Source organism: Ruditapes philippinarum, unplaced genomic scaffold (assembly GCF_026571515.1).
Source record: "Ruditapes philippinarum isolate M1 unplaced genomic scaffold, ASM2657151v2 ctg489_1_1_1_1, whole genome shotgun sequence".
In the NCBI taxonomy this organism is placed as follows: Eukaryota; Metazoa; Mollusca; class Bivalvia; order Venerida; family Veneridae; genus Ruditapes; species Ruditapes philippinarum.
The window spans coordinates 278,856-296,909 of NW_026863918.1; the positions used below are offsets into that span (position 1 = coordinate 278,856).

At 33.1% G+C, this 18,054-nt stretch overlaps 1 protein-coding gene across 3 annotated transcripts in view; it reads right to left on the reverse strand.

Moving 5' to 3' along the window:
- Nucleotides 1–2,938: 2,938 nt before the first annotated feature.
- The window catches only part of LOC132723836 (uncharacterized), a 29,232-nt gene continuing 14,116 nt past the window's right edge, over nt 2,939–18,054 (reverse strand). For 2 of the 3 annotated variants that reach the window (XM_060708629.1, XM_060708628.1), the window contains exons 3-8: nt 13,585–13,826; nt 12,215–12,407; nt 11,208–11,234; nt 6,091–9,817; nt 5,175–5,401; nt 2,939–4,787 (exon numbers count right to left, since the gene is read on the reverse strand). In XM_060708629.1, the coding sequence (XP_060564612.1) occupies nt 4,686–4,787; nt 5,175–5,401; nt 6,091–9,817; nt 11,208–11,234; nt 12,215–12,407; nt 13,585–13,826 (4,518 nt within the window). In that variant the 3' untranslated portion in view covers nt 2,939–4,685. The remainder of the gene's footprint in view (nt 4,788–5,174; nt 5,402–6,090; nt 9,818–11,207; nt 11,235–12,214; nt 12,408–13,584; nt 13,827–18,054) is intronic. The other variant, XM_060708630.1, reaches the window with a different exon arrangement.

An 18,054-nucleotide genomic window follows, 5' to 3' on the forward strand; every position in this document is an offset into this window, starting at 1 on the left:
ATGGTTACAGCGTAGTGCTTACCGCCCATTAATACAGTGTCACGAAAAAACACCCCATTGTAGTACATGTCATTATTTATTTATACTTTCAATATAAAATTACCGGCACGCGAGCAGTACATATGTATGAAATAAATACATTGAAATTATCAATTATAAATGTTAACATTTAAATAAAGAAAGGAACGAAAACAAACATTTGAGCCGCGTCATGACAAAACCAACAGAATAGGTTTGCGACCAGCATGGATCCAGACCAGCCTGCGCATCTATATCAAGTAGAGAAACTGATAGCGAACAGCATGGATCCTGATCAGACTGCGCGGATGCGCAGGCTGGTCTGAATCCATGCTGGTCGCAAACCCATTATGTTGGTTTTGTCATGACGCGGCTCATTTTAGTCTTACCACAGAGCTTAAATCTGTAATATACGTCTCTGTTCTTACTTTGTCATAATTTTATATTTATATTTATATCCAGAATGACATATTCGTTTTAATCAATAGTGATGGTTCATATTAATTCCGTCCTTTCCTCTATGTAAGGAAATATTTCAGATTTAGCCTGTTAAAAATCTTTGTTTATTAAGTGTGTCCAAGCTAGGGCGTTGGTTTACATTGTAATATGTATTGGCTCATTTTCGAATCGTCTAATTGACATAGGGGTATTACATATTTTAACGGAAATACCCCTAAAAATTTCGTGGAATTATCCCAACCTACATTCGTTCGTCTTTATTATTTTACATTATACACACATTTTCATTTATTCCTAGACCATCTAAAAAGCCGAGTTTTTTTTAGTTGGAAATGTTTACCTGCAGCTATTTTAAAAATGCGAATATGTCATTGCTTTTTCCCTGTGCGTTGGTAACCTATGGGATTTGGTTAAGTTGCAAAAAAACTTGCTGTACATACTCAATGTCCACGCAGTGATCTCCCTTTCATTCTGTACAAATAAGGGGAAGTAACCGCTGTGAGCAATTTGCACAACATATTTTATTAGTATTTATTAACAATTATACTATTCAAGGACTATTTATCGACAAGTTGTGGCATAATTGTCTTCTTTTTAAGTTGAAAAAAAGCTGGATTATACAGAACATTGTTCAACTGGTTTTCTGATTTCCTTCCTAACAACGACCCTCCCGCCGTTCATCAAGGTGATCAATCGGACTTGTTGCAGTAAAAGGAAGAAATCCGCAAGAGTCTATTTATGAGCCTCCATTGTTGCTGTTATACATCAATGATTTTGCTTATGACTCAAATCTTAAATATACATATATTTGCCGATATTAACAGTTTGTACATATCATATTGCCGGATTTCCGCATATTTTTCCAAAGCTATTCAATTTTATATAGACAAAATTGCCAAACGTTTGTAACCTTCACTGGTTCTTAATTTGAAACCATGATCATTTCACTGAAAAACCGCAAAATCTTATTATCCAACACTTTTGGTACAAGATTGTCTCGGTAAATAGTCAAATACATCTTGGTCTTTACTTTTCGGATGATGTCTTGACTTGCACACATATGAGGAAACTTAAATTTACAGAAAACAGGTGAACACTATATGTTGTATACCTTTCTTTTTGAATTTCTCATATTGAATATAGAGATATACATTGTAACCAATTAACTGGAAACTTAATCTTGACAAAAAAAAATCAACATGAAGTTTCCCATACTGACTCGAATGGGCGGGGTATTAAACTTACATGTCTCTTCGTGAACTTAAAAAAGTGCATGTACTTTTGGAATCTCTTGAGATTGGAGACAGAAACACAAACGATATTTATTTGTTTATTTTATGAAATGAAAAAATGATCAACCACCAGATGATATATCCACATAGAAACGCCCAGGTACTATTTAGGAAGTGATTCTGATTATGCAAACAATACGTACAAGAACTTCTTTTCAATGCAGTTCTGACATCTGTTTTGACCGATTTTGATTAATTTCAAACTCAACATCTGTGTCATCATTTTAGGTTGCAAATGAAAGGTAATATCCAAAAATGACCGCACCATTTCTATGCTAGCAAAATAAGATGAGAAGTCGTTCCGAAAGGAATGCAGCTCTTTAAACCATCACTTATTCAGAAAAATAAATCTGCCCTCCCCTCACCTGATTGTCGATTTGGCCTGCACGAGAATAACTTTCATTTCGCCTTTTTTTTGAGTGTAACATATATAATGGTTCTAACTTAAATGCTACAAAATTTCAAACCTTACTAACTTGGACAAGGAAATCACTTCATTTTTATCCAAAGAGTGCAGTTATAAAAACGTGTACATGTATTAATCAATTTCCATGAGCTTTTATTAACATAACAATTTGGCATTTTTATTTATTTGAAAGGATCGTTCTCATTCTAAGTGCAAGGTATTCAAAAAGAGAAACAATCGTATAAGAGTGCTTTCCCTTAGACAAAGTTATCATATTTTGCTTATTTTACACTTAATACGGACAGTAGCTTCCCTTGCCAAATAGCAGTCTCGGTAGCCAAAATTTCCATGTTATTATTTATGCAGTTAAAAGTAATCGACATATTGTCTCCCGTGTTTATTTGCTCAAAATTTCAGTAATCAAACTTTTAATACAGAATTTATATTTCCTGTCATTTAAGTCCCTAATGAAACATTTTAGTATTTTTTACCAAGGCACAGAAGGAAAATTTGAACTAGCTCAAGGAAACTTTGCATGATTAAAGAGAATCATGATTGAAACAAATTGATTGAAGAAAATAGGTGTCACATACCCACTCTTTTACTTATCTGCCATTGAAAGTCAGTGGTTTTTTTGCTTCTGCTCCGTTGGTTCGCAGTACGTTCAGCGCTTTGATAGAAAATGTTGTCGTTGTTTTTTGTTATTTAAAAGACAAAACAACAAAACAAAAATATGAAAGACAACAGCAAAGAAAACTCATTTTTTATGAAAATACTTTAATGATAATATCTATTACAATAGCGTATATAGATAGAAAAATGCAATGGTTTTGAACAATGCTAACAAAAGAGAATAAGTTAAAACTATGGTCACATAGAGAACAATATAAAACTACAATGACAGAATTCTTGATAATTCTACATAAATGTACCTCAATGTAGACTTAATGTATGATATACAATGTAATACAAAAAATGTTATCCCATGACTTTGTGATAGAGTGTGAAATGTATATAAAACTGAGATGTCGTAATGGCGTTTCTAAACAATACCACTTTGTTAAGTCATGTTTATTGAATATCAATGGAATGTTCATGGAATGTCCAGCTAACATAAAATGATAGCTATATACACGATTTTAGCTGAATGTCAAGCAAAATGTAAGAAATGTGTTATGATAAGAAAAAATCTCTAAAACATTAATTTATGATGACATAATGTAAGTATTGTGCGCTTCAACTGACTTGTTGTTGTTGTTGTTATATATTTTTTATATCAATTATTGTGTAAATCTTAAATCAAGACAGTCCGATAGATACACAAAATTACCAAAAATGAAAATCATCTAAGTATTGTTACTTTCGTATATCTTTTGTTTCATTCGTAGGGCTGAAAATAATGAAGTACTTATTATATGAAAGAGTAAAGTTGCTTTGTTAGTTCCCTTTGATCCAAAACAGATGAAATGATATATAATACTGTATCAAAGTTCTAAAACATAGATAATTTATGTGTCTTATATATGTAACTTGCTAGTGAACATGACAAATTTTATGATGATAATTACTTTGGCTTCGCTGAATATCAAATGGCCTTTACATACGAATCATATAAAAGTTTATCATATGTCCTACACTTAACATTATTGTTCATTATTGTTCATTATTAAACAAATCATATCACAGTAAATAAAGTGGCCTAACGGAATCATGTTACAGATTATCAAATAACTTATTCGTATCATATCACTGTTACGAATCATAATCTTATCATATTACTGTGAATTGAATGACCAAACGGGATCATATCACATTTATTAAATGACCTTTATAAATCATATCACAGTTTATCAAATTACCTACACAAATCATATCACTGTTTATCAAATAACATATATGGATCATATCACAGTTAATAAATGGCCTTTACGAATCATACAACTGTTAATCAAATGGTCTTACCGAATTTCAGATTATTAAATGTCCTACACGAAAAATATGACCGTTTATCAAATGTCATATACGAATCATATCAGTTTATTAATGACCTTACCGAATCCAAGGTTATCATATGGCCTATAAGTCGGTTCCAGGATTATCAGATGGCCTATACGAATTATATTGCTATTAACGATCCATATCACTGGTAATCAAACGAAGGCATGTATCATGGTCTATACGATGACTGTATTCCACATTTTTATTGACTTTATTTCGCATGCTTATTGACTTTATTCCACATGTTTATTGACTTTATTCCATATGTTTATCACATGCTCAGATAAATCATACAGCAGTTCTTTCACACTCAACAAATCACCTTTTCATGTAGTTCATATCACATATTTGATTTTGTTGCCTGATAATAGCAAATCAAGTCAGTCACATTGAGATAATATAATCATATCACAGTTTTTGCTTTATGTGTTGACGGATCATATCACAGTTCTGCTTTATGTGTGGACGGATCATATCACAGTTTTGCTTTATGTTTGGACAATCATATATGATCACAGCTCGGTTTCAGTTACAGGATCTGTAAGTTGTTCAACCAGATCCCCGGATGTTGGCGGCATATCTTGTAACCAACATGTATGTATCACATCTAGAAGCTGGAATTAAACAACATCACGTGATTACTGAACCATTCGGAGTATCAATTGTTCAAGCACTTATATCAATTGAAAAAGTGCAAGAGAGCATAACCCTTAAAATGCAGTAATCAATATTCAATGATGATTTACATTACACTTCAAAAGAATACACAGTTGAATAACAAGTGCTATTCCATATTTAGCAAATTAATTGAAATTCGGATAAAGTTATCCAAACCTTGAAAATATTGAATTATCAACTATTGTGTTGACTTTAAAAAATTCATTTTTTGTTATAAATATTTAAATATTCATTTAGTTTGGAGGACGAAATATAAATAAATAAATAAACAAATAAATAACTGTCTTTTATTTCGATTTTATGACATGAAAACAGCCCCCTACCTGATTAGCAACGGTCCCAAGTTGTCCAATCTGCTGAAGTTTATTTCGGAGAACTTGGAAACTTTCGTGAGAAGCCGGAAGAAGGTCGCGTAGGGACAGCACGTGCAGACCTGACGCCATTTCAATACATTCGTGTAGATGCTTTTGGTTCACGCCATTAAGTAGTGGTATGTCGTTCAGATTTGGTGTATCACAAGGGTCATTCATCAGATACATCTCTTTCACAGCTTTTAGAAATAAAATAAACAATACATGTTACTTTTAAGTGGCAAATAATAACCATTGCGAACGTCCCATTTGTTATACAGTTTTCCTCTTATTGGTGATCTAAAGGCATACACACCAGTGCAAACAAAGAAGCTGGATTAACGTGATTCAAATGTAAATGATTTGTAAGCAAAAATGTAACCATCCGCTCCCAGCAAATTTTATTTTTATTCTTAAAATTAGCAGGTACCTGGCACCAAACAAGCAAACAATGATTCAATAGATTCAACAAAGACCTGATATAATTTTTCGCACTTACACATACTTTCAAATTTCAAATTTAAATATAAAATGAATAGTTTTTTAGTGTCCAATCGATATTCATGTATACCATGTACATGTATATTTCACGATAATGAATTTGAATTATATCTAAGCTAAACAGAATTCAAGAATGTTACACAAATATTAATACTCCAAACTTGAAAACTGGCAAATTATTAATCAAACTCAATCCGATGAATACAGTAAACGTTTCTCAATTTCAATAAAACACAGTTAAGATGGACGCACTTTTCAACAACACACGCCGTCTTTTGGTAAGATATAAGTAAAGTTATACGGAATTCAAGCCATTTTACACGAAATAAAAACCAAAATAAGTAAAGCTTAACACTTGAAATTTCAGAAAAAAACTTAACAAACATACCTTTGAAAGGATCTTTGTCCAGCCCTAATGCCGCCTCCACTTCTACATCTAGTTCGTTGTTTTCATGTTGGTTTTGTGAGAATATTCTATCAATGACGAGTTCTGCATCAATCATTAGTTTTGGTTTCGAACCAGAAGGCGACGACGCACTACTTTTGTTTGTTTTGATACTGCAAGTTTCTGAATCTTCTGATGTTGGTTGGTTTAAAAAGGCTTCATCTGTTACCGCAAGATGGTTTTCACTTGGGGATCTATGCGCTTTTGTTGGGCTTTCACGAACAATTTCTTCTAATGGGACCTGTTTCTTCTTTCTACGCCGTGTACCTCCGGATTTGCTATTAGGTTTATTGTTCGCAGATTTTTGGGTTTGCCCCGAGTTGAAATTTTTAGTTGGACTTGGAGAACGGGATCGCGGTTTTGTTTCAAAGAAACCCTTTGCAGCAAGGTTTTCAAATAGTTCTTGGTCATCAGGTTGGTCCTCGATCATGCTTTCAGCAGTGGCCGGTCTGGAGTCAAAATTATTAGCTTTTCTCTCATCCGGGTCTGCATCTATAACGGACGTTCGTAAGGGCACCCCTTTCATAACAAGTTCTCTGTATCTTTTAGATGCCTTTGACGTTGATGATTCGGCCACACTTGCTGTATCTGAAATATCAGTAGTATCTACATTTGTCGTTGGTATTTCAGGTGAAATTGGTCTGCTTAGTTTTCGTCCTGGTGAAAATGGTTTTGATGGTCCTGTTGTGGGAGGACCAATTGTTGTTGGAGACAAAGTTTTTGAAAGAGCCGTCTTTAATGTTCGATTATTTGTAGGTTGGACGTTTGGTGACATCGGACGACTCATAGGTGACATCGGCCTTGAACTACTAGGAGATTTTGGTGACATAGGTCTGGCGTCCGGTGACATAGGTCTAGATGTTTTATTAACATTATCATATTCATTCGAAATAAATTGTCTCGCTGATGCTGGAGAAAGAGATCTGCTTGGGGAATTCGGTCGGCCAACAGGGGACATAACTCGACACGGTGGTGACATAGATCTGCTGTGTAGAGCATCTGGTCGACTAGATACTGTTGTATACGGTGTTATGTTTAAAGAATTTTTATGTCTATGTGGAACAGCACGTTTTCTGTTTCTCATATTCTTAACTTTTTCATGAGATGTCATATCTTTTCTACCATCTCTGTTTATTGTTTGTATATTTTTATTTTCACTTACATTTTCACTACTTTCCATATGCTCAGGAAGACAAACCACTGGAGGTAGGTTCTTGTTCGCAACATTATTTGATTTCGATTCAAAGTTACCATCAATCATTTTGTAATTCCTTGCCCATGAGTCAACAATACCTTTATTACTTCCCATTTGGAACTGGGCATTTAAATGCAATTTTCTATTCGTAAATGCATCTGACATTTCACTACTTATTGAGCTGCTTTCAAAACCACTATCAACTCGCGAAGACGGCGTGGGAATCATTTTTCTATTTCCGGAAAGTTTTTCGATATTCGCCATGTGATAATCGGTGTCATAATGATCACTGTCTGCTTGTGAAGAAAGTGATGATAATTCACCACTTGTAAGTGAAGTATCAGCCGGTCTTGATCTTTCACTTGAACTAAGAGTGCTTCCACTTCCATTGCTACTAAAACTTGAATACCGTTTGACATTATTAACGCGAGTGTTGTGATTAGTGACAGAAAAACTCTCACTAGTAGGTACAGGCACAGTAATAAGTTCACTATCATTTGGCTCAGTTTCAGTGTCACTTGTACAAGACACAACTTTCCGAACAGTTGCATATTTTACTGATAAGTCTGTTTGTCCCCGTTCTGATACTTGTCTCGGCACAGATTGTTTGCCTTTATTTTGAATAGCTCGTCTGAGCGCAGCTCTCGCTCGGTTTCGCTTTGCGTATGTGATGGCTTTAGTGTCCTGGAATACAGGGTTATGCTCAAGTGGCTTTTCAGCAGCTGGCTTATTAACAACAGGTGTTCTCGACCTTTTGAGTGGAGCTGACCTAGCTCTTTCAAGCCTTGGATCATTCGTATTTTGGTATTCATTACGCTGTGATTGGGTATTAACCTGAGAATTTCTGAAGCTTACAATTTTCATTTTACCTGAACTATTGTTATTGCCAGGACTCATATTATTATCATACATTTCATCACTTCGAATCACTGTTTTAACGGTATCTTCCTTTCTCCTTTTCTCCTCAAGTTTCAACTCTACCACGTTTATTAACATTTCGCGTTTGTCCTCAGGAATATCGTTCATGGTTATCTGCTTCGATTTCAACATTTCGTAATAGTCAATAAGCTCAAACTTTGATTTTGACAATTGTGTGAAATTGAACTTCTTTTTTGAAGATTCACTTGTTCTTGCATTGTCTCTTTCCGCCATAATGTCACTGACGGTTATTTCTGGTTTTCGGTATTCAAATGTATCAGCCATTCCGGGTAAGCAGTCTAATATGTCATCCATGTCATCTTCGTCAAGATCTTCAGGTGTGGATATAAATGACCACAAACTTGATCTCGACTCACCAGAAACTGTTTTCTTTAACTTGTTTGATGCCTTTTTGTTCACTTGAGTGTAATACTGTTCATCAATGATATCCCAAACTTCTGCTTTATTCGGTTTAGCTTCTTTGACTTTCACCTGCCTTGGAAATGAAGACTGACCCGGGTTAATATCTTCTTCCTCTATAGCGTCTAAATGATTTTCCTCATCTGTAGGCTTTGCTTTGAAGACTGACACGGTGGTATCATTGCTTGTTATCGATTTCAATATCGATGTCGGCTTTGTTAGCCATTTCCCATCCTTTCGCTTTTCATTCATTTCGGCATCGGACTTAACAAAAGCTTCCATTTTACCGTTCTTGAATATTTCTTCTTCTGATTTCTTCCTACTGAAAGAAAATTTTCTTTCTTTCTTGTTTAAAGAAGAACTTGTTTTAGTTTCCTTTCTTAGTTTTTGTAAAGTCTCATCTTTCATAGGGTCAGGCGAAACACATCTTCCATTTTCTAACTGTACACTTATGTTTGGAGGTGAAGATTTGCTGCTTGAACTACTGACAGTTGTCAACTTTGATTTTGTGCCATGTCGTTTACTTTTAATTTTTGGCTTTTCATAGCTTCTGTTGGAATAGTCATTAATCTCGAACTCATTTTTGTTCTTACTTTTTGAACTTGTTTTGCTTGTAAACATAGTTTGATTCTGCATTTCGTCGTTAACCTTATTTTCATTGTCACTTTCAACTACTGTATCAGGCGTACTTAGATCCCTTCCATCAAAAGCAGGTGACATTACACGCCGCGGGGAAGTCAGATTTGCTAATGAACCAGTTTCCTTCTTCCCTACTTTAAAATTGTCTTCACTTTCATCACTAGAAAACCCGTCATTATCATGAATTGCATGAAACATTCTATGCGTATCTTCAACTTCGTACGAATATTGTGCCTGAAATTCATCCTCCTCATCAGATATAACACTTGTCAAGTTTAGTTTCAGAGGAACATGATCCGCACTATAATGAGTGTATCGGTTTTGAAATCGTTTTTCGGACATTCTTGTTACAACTTCGAGCGCAATAAGGGCGAAAGAGCGTATATCTGGCAGAAAGAAATGTCGTTTGTCTTTTATTGAGTTATCCAAACTTTGCTGTAATGTTCCATATATATGAGCTTCCTCGAAATCACCAACCGCTGCTCTCAGAACCATACTCTGAAATAAAAGAATGTATTATTTAATCACACGAAAAAAATTAGTCTGTCCAATAATCTTAAATGTTATAGATATTTGATTCAATTTAAAACTATTGCTAAAATAATTTTTCATAATTTATTTGCATAGCTTAAATACAGATTTTTAATCTTAAAATGACAAGAATACTTTAGTAAACTCAAAGCTGTGACTGACACCACAAATCCTTTAATATACTTTAAAATCCGACAAAATAAGTGCAGAAATCGATAGATACGTGAAATTAGTAAAACAAGAAAAAGAAGAATATAATGGTGAAATTAGGAACATCTCTGAGTTAAAACTGTACATATATACACAATGGTGAAATTATGTACATTTCTTTGTAAAAACTGCACCTATATACATATATACGAACCATATAATTGTTAACTTAAACATGCTTTTATCATTGTTATTATTTCATGTTAGGTCAAAATTACTTTTTTACTAGTCTAGATAAGTAGTAAAATATGATCAAGTATTTAGCGTGTCATAAACGAAAAAATAGACGAAAACTAGTATGCTGTTCATATTGTCTTTATAATCCTAATTGGTGATCATATTTTCTTAATAAAATATTTGTTGACCATATTGTTTTAAAATCTTATTTGGTGGACATGTTGTCTTTATAATCGTATATATTGGTCATATTGTCTTCATAATCTTATATGTGGCAAATATTGTCCTTAAATTCGTATTTATTGGTCAAATTGTCTTCATCATGCATATCTTTCATAAACCTTTATGTTGATCATATTGTCTTTATTATTGTATATCTTCCTCAAATTGTCTCCATAATCGTTTCTGTTGGTCATATTGCCTTAATCATCGCATATCTTCGTCAAATTGTCTTCATTATCGTTTCTGTTGGTCATATTGCCTTAATCATCGCATATCTTCGTCAAATTGTCTTCATTATCGTTTATGTTGGCCATTTTGTCTTCATCATCGTATATCTTCGTCAAATTGTCTCCATTATCGTTTATGTTGGTCATATTGTCTTCATTACCGTATATCTTCGTCAAATTATCTCCATAATCGTTTATGTTGGCCATTTTGTCTTCATCATCGTATATCTTTGTCAAATTGTCTTCATAACCGTATATGTTGGTCATATTCTCTTTAAATTATACTGGTGGTCTTTTAAAAGAGAGACTGATACTGAATTGGTTTAATTTGTACAACAAATAGTGCCACTAGTTTATCAACTGTTTTTAATCCGACAGTTATCTCTTTTTTTAAAAAAAATATCTAAATGAGGAAACATTGAAACATAAAGATATCAGTTGTTAACTTATATAGTGTAGTGACCACACAATGTTAGATGAGGAGGACACGGTGGCGCCCCCTGTCCGTGCAAATAACTTACTCGTGTGTTCCCTTTGTAAGAATCTGGCTGTAATAGTAGCGTTTATAATGTGAAAATAATCATGCTACTATTAAAAAGTGCTACATGTGATCAGAAAAGAATATATTAATAAATTTTGTCAGAACTTGAACTGAAAGATAAGAAATGTCAAGAATTCAAATTCAGGGAATCTTCGTTTAAAGATGAACAAGATATCTAATTTACTCGCATAAAAATTAGCTGACCAGCATTTGACATTAATGTCGGATTACTCTATATGATAAGAAAATAGCAAGGCTACTTTTTAAAATTACATATATATGTTAGAATGAATAAGCCTTGACAAAAATTGACTTCTTTATTTAAGAAATCAGTCCATATATAATTATCATTAAATAGTAATTGCAATATATGTTACAGCAGGGAAAAATACATGATAGAAACATGGTAGTGAGCAACTTAAGCTGCTGTAACCGGAAGTTTTTAATCTTTATAGAGCGAGGCCAGCGTAGACACCCGTACAGTCTGACGTTTTTGATAGTATTTTTGATATTGAAATTCCTTAAACATCGAATGGACTGATCTAAATTCAAAGCAGGGCAAACACTGCAGTAACGTTACAGTCAGCAAGTAAATGTTAGAAAGTTCTACAATACAATGTACATGTACTCTAATTATGTCTAGAAAATAAAGATTACTAGGAAAATAAATGTGAATATTTATAGAGCAGAGAAAATACACATACTCGTATAAAAAAAATTTACAGATTGGAACCGCTACCTTTTTAGAATCGTTGCGATAAATAACTTATGTTTTTTGCCAGAATAATAATTCGTTCTATAGGTAGGTTATAAGTGCTGAATAATCACTTTTATGAATGTCATGATTATGATTAGCCATAAGGCATATAATTGTTAATTACTTGCTACTACAGATTCTAATAGTCTACTTAGGAACCTAAGAACTTTTTTTTACTGAGGAGAAAAGGGGGTAGGCGTAGTTCTTTTTTCTGTGCTTTTTTGCATTACCTGTAATGAGCCTTTGAGGTAAATGCATGATGTAGTCAAGTTATTATGTAGAATATTTTCATGGTGGAGATAGAACAATCCCTCGGCCACATCATGAACTATCATACGTTGACACTGTTCCGGAAGCGGAAGTTCTACTTTCTGCAGAAAATCATGAAGCGTCCCACCATTTGTCAGCTCCAGGCATATAATTCTATAATTGTGAAGATTAATTTTTAGATAGATTATTAATACATGTACTGTGGTTATAATGATAATTACAAAATTATTAATACTGTACTACTTATACTGCTGCTGCTGCTGCTGATGATGATGATAATAGTAATAATAATAATGATGATAATAATAATGATGAGTTTCGAATAAAATCACACCATTCTTAAGAACATTTTGTTTATTTCCTTTTTGCATTTAACAGTTCAGAAAGCTTGTCAACTCCATTGCATAATATTTAGCATATACGAAATAATTTCCGACTTTGACAAAATGTTCAGCAGCGGTCTTCAATACTGCAACATACAGATTCTGGTACCAGGATTGCAAGTTTGAAAAAAAGCTGGTGATTTTAGTGTAAATACTTGTTAAAAACATGATCACCTTACTTTGTTTGTTTCATTTTACGCCTTTTCCCCAACAGTATTTCAGTCATATAGGCGGGTAGTTTCCTAACCATCGTTCCTGGAGGGTTACACCAGTACTAGACGACCTTCCTCCGTGCTAAACTACAAAAGCATCTCCCGGGGTGTGATCATCTTACACCATATATCTAAACCACTTAAGTATAAAATCCCCCCCCCCCCCGTTTTCAAGCCTAATAAACCATTGATTGATACTGTATCTTAAAATATCACGTTACGGCCAAGGATAAGTTATATTTTCTCACACTGTGTGTAACCAGATCATGCAAATATTCGTGCATACCAATTGATGTGAAAAGAAAAATTCATACGGGTTCGATAATCATTGAAATAATCTAAGAAATCTATATCATTTAAGAGCGATATATAACATTGCTCATGGAGTTTCCAACTGGTTCATAGTTTGATAGCTGGAAACTATAAAACTTTGATTAGTTACATTGCTTACTGCAAAATCATTATTATTCATTGGGCACTAATTTCAGTAGTATTATTGAATTTAAATCAAATGGAGGGGGGGGGGGTAAATGGTAAAATCAATGAATTTTAGATCCGACGGAATTTTATTCCTTAAACTGTAAGATTATTCTTGTACTATATCATTTGAATTTTACTTCAAAAATATTCAACGAATTTAAAAACCTACAAGAAATGCTTTTTGACAAAACCACGGAAATTTATGCCGAAATCACAGTATTAAGTTAATATAAATTAATTAAGAAGTATTAATACCTCGAGTCACTTGTAATTATTTCCCCTGATATAAGAGTCATCGTCTCATAATAGGGATTCGAACTGTTTGTCCACAGACATTGTATTAGACTCGGGTGCTGAATCCGCCTCAACATTCCTAACATAACAATCTCCTGGGCCCAGGATTTCAGGTGATTGGTTCCGTAAACCTTCATTAGCCCTCTTTTTGTAGCATGCTTTCCAATCGTCCATGTCGCCTTCATGCGAAGTTTCCCAGTTGCCTGTAACGAAATATTAAAAAGTTCTTCAGGAAATTGATACTACAAAAATGACAATAACACTATTTTACATATTGGAGTATTGATTTATTAAAGTATCAAACGACAATATTTTTTAAGTATTGCGGCACTTCCTTATTTCGTGGCTTTTAATCAGGTATAGTGGGTCTATTTAAGTTTTTAGAAGGTAGTAAATAAGTGACGTGGTAGACCTTGTAGATTTTACATTGTTATTTGATATGACAGTCAAAACAATGGCTGCACGACACCCTGTTATACATTTTGCTTTGGTTAAATTAAAACCAAGCATAGCTATAACTTTGATACCGCAACATTATTTTTTTACAATAAGTTTTGAATTAAACAAAACGTTGAACAACCAAAATAAAAGTGAACAAAGTTCAACTAAATCATCTTTAATACTAACTGAAATCATTATCTTAGAATTAAAACAGGTGAAAAATACAGTTTCAACTTGAAATGTATATATTTTCTTGTTTAATGGAACAAGTAATATTGTAATTAATGGACCAAGCAAAGTTATCTTTGATCTTTTCAAAACTTTTTCTATTGACTCGGTTAAAGTATTCACAAAACGGCGTCTGTTTGTGATTACGGGTGATATAAGCATTTTGGTTAACCTATATTTTATATTTAAATTCAAAGCCTTATACAAAATCAATTGGCACGGCATGGTAAATATGTAATACAGGTATTAAGGGTATTAGATAGCAGACGACCGTGGGTTTTCTTCGTACAATCTAGTAAATCTAATCATGTAAACATGCTGAAACAACGCCATGCCATGTTGTGATTTATACACCAAATATAATATAATCTGCACCGAATAAAAAAAACAGATAAGACCAAACAATTGAAAGTTACGATGTTTTAAACTTGAAAAAAAAAAGATAAGTGGATGATAATATCCTTGACAAACGTCAACTTTTACGTCAAACTTAAATGTATTGAGATTGAGATTTTGACAAGTAAATGATTGAAATTAGTATTTATACAATATAAAAGTTATAATTATTAATAATGAAAATGTTGATATAAGAAAAGCAGAAAAGTATAGCATATTGAAGGTCCCTATAGAGTTATACTTTGCAAGGAGTGCTGTAGGCATCCTAAGTTCTATTAACAAAACATTATTTATCTGTATATATCGAAATAATACTAATACATTCTCACTTGTATATAACTTGAAATATTAATTAACAAGAACTATTCCAAGTAAGGAGTGCTATAACCGCCCTAAGTTCTGTAAACAAACGTTATTTAACTGTACTGTATATATCGAAAATTATACATTCACACTTTATCACGGAAATATTTATTCCAAGAAAGATAACAAGATAGGTGTTCAATATTCAGGACAATTATTTTGCCAAAAGTCAGTCTTATAAGCCATACGACAAATGTTGTGTGGTAGTTCCAAAATTTTGTCAGTGTTGGTATACATATATTGTGTTCTAGTTCGTTTCCAAGACTTAAGTATTGAATACCGCTCAAGCCGGTGCTAGGGGGCATCAGTTATATTGAACTTTATAAATATTATGCCATTAACAGACACGGTAAATTTCGACGACATGTATTTGTTTTTGTGTTCATTACTCCCGAGGGATCTTCTCTTTCCAGAATTTTTATAGTTTATACATCATCGGAAACAATACAAGACGATTGTAGTGATTACGTCAGTATTACAGCAATGACGTATTTGTCGATTTCAAAATTCTAAATCCTCATAGATTTACAGATTTCTTTTTTTTTTCTTCTTTTTTATGCATTGAACATATCCGATTTTAATTTGTTTGTTTAAAATATAAGAAATCTGAGCGACAGATTAACTACTATGTAAACACATAAAATGTAATTACAGTTTACTTATTTACTAGTTTTGTCAATTCAACTTAAGTTTATAACACGGCTCATAAATTTATCCTGCGCATGTGTTATAAATACAGTAGTATAATGATATATTAATGGCATTGTATTTTTCAGTTCGAAATGATATTCCAACATTTTAAATCATCATAAAAAATGCGGATATATATGGAAAACTTGCAAAGTCATGAAAATAAAAGCTTATTTTTTCGGGTTTTTTTTGGTCATTGTTTCTTGTGAATAAAATATTGTACCAGTTGCTGATTCATCCCTTTTCACATACACGTTCAACTGTCGTGCTACTGGTCCCTATTCGATGGTTTCGTTATTTAACGTTGCTCTGAATGTACTTATTAGATGTTACTGACACCATGAAAGTCTATGATAACTGTAAGGTGGTATCATTTTTATTTGTTCCAAATCAATTCTGTTTCAGTTCTTATCAATTCACTTACAACATGTCCCTCTCCTTTCGGCGCTCCTGTGTTCTCTCCCGGTTTTAATTCGGTGCCTTCTGGGTGTCCTGCTGTTGTGGCTGGATTGTGTCGGGGCTGCATCTTGTGAACTAACCTTTGTCTTGTTGATATTTGTTCTCATTTTTTTCTTTACTTGTGTATCTAATATACATATACATTAAAATATTTGCCTTTTTACTGTTTTTCTTATCAGTTTTTTAAATCTTGTAATACATATTGGCTAATCTCATGGGACTTTCTATTTGTTTGTTTGTTTCATTTTACGCCTTTTCCCAACAGTATTTCAGTCATATAGGCGGGTAGTTTCCTAACCATCGTTCCTGGAGAGTTACACCAGTACTAGACTACCTTCCTCCGTGCTATGGGACTTTCTACTTCACTTCAGTGTTGTTACATTTTTCTGGTATTTTTAAGTGTTGAAAATTGAGTACGCCTTAGCCGGTGCTAGGGGGCATGAGGGATGCTGCACTTTTTCATTATCCCTCATGCACAGACTCAATCAAACCGAGTCTGCAATTTTCATGTAATTTTGTTATGATTAATGCTTCCGAGGGATCACACTTTATCCAGATTGTTTTCCCTACTCATAGCAACTTGCAGAAACACGTTAAAAGTTTAGCTGGTGGTTGTTGTGTTTGTTTTGTGAAATAATGAGATTTTCTTTTATAAAACCCCTCATATTTTAGGTCAAAACACAGTATGTGAACTTTATCTTTTAATCTATCAGACGACCTCAGTTTGATATTTATTTGTTCCCCCTTTGATCTGGACCTAATATGGCGTCTATGTTAACTATGTTAACGTACAATTCGAAATCTTTTATCTATGATAGGTCATATTCTTTTCCATTTGCTCCAAATACACTTCATGTTTCAAACTAATATTTATCTTTGTATAAAGAGATTCCTTGATTGCAACAACAATTTCTTCATAAAAACATCTGCCCTTCTTTTTCAGCTAGATTGGCACAGAATATATCCATAAATTTGCGTTTAGCCTTTTAACATTGAATATCACTCCAAATTGAGGGTAAGGTTGAAGCAATATTTTCAATCAGTTATTTTGTTAGGTGTTTTTGGGGGGTTTTGTTTTGTTTTGTTTTCAGTCTACTTATTCAGTTATAAAATACTCGTATAATATTCGTATGCAATGCTTTATAATCTTTCCTCTTAAAAATATATTCTGTCACAAGGGCAAATTTATCATTGTGCATAGAAATCTTAAATTTAATAAATACTAAAGTAGTGTTCTACATTTCCTTAATTTGCAAGACATAATTTACTGAAAAAAAAACAACTGAGAACATACAGACATAAAGAAATGAATTCAAAATGCATTTCTGATGTATATTTTCAAATTAATCATTTTCAGTAAAATGTACCACAGGAGCCTCAGATTCCATTAAAGAGCATACCTGTCGTTCATCACTCTAGCCATTTACTTTTACATAATAGCATTATTTCGTATTTATTCATCTACATCATATTTGCATAAATGAATATTGAATAAGTTATGTAAGAAAGGCATAATGTTGATATTTATATATTGGTCTTATATACCATTGTTGAAATTATACTTATATCAATAAAGTGTGAAGATTTTTCGCCTTTGTTTGCCTCATTTGATTCCAAACCTTTTACAGTTAAAGAATGAATCCCTTTAAGCCAGTGCTAAGGGACGAAATTGATATTGTGTTTACTAAAATCTCACAGTAACATGGTAATAAGAAATCAATTTAATCTATTGCTAAATATTAAATACTGTTTAAAATAGATGACATAGAAGCTTTTAAATGCTGAAGATCCCAGTATAAGCAGTATAAGTAAGTTCATGAAAGACAGTGGTAAGTACACAAGCAACGTTCTACG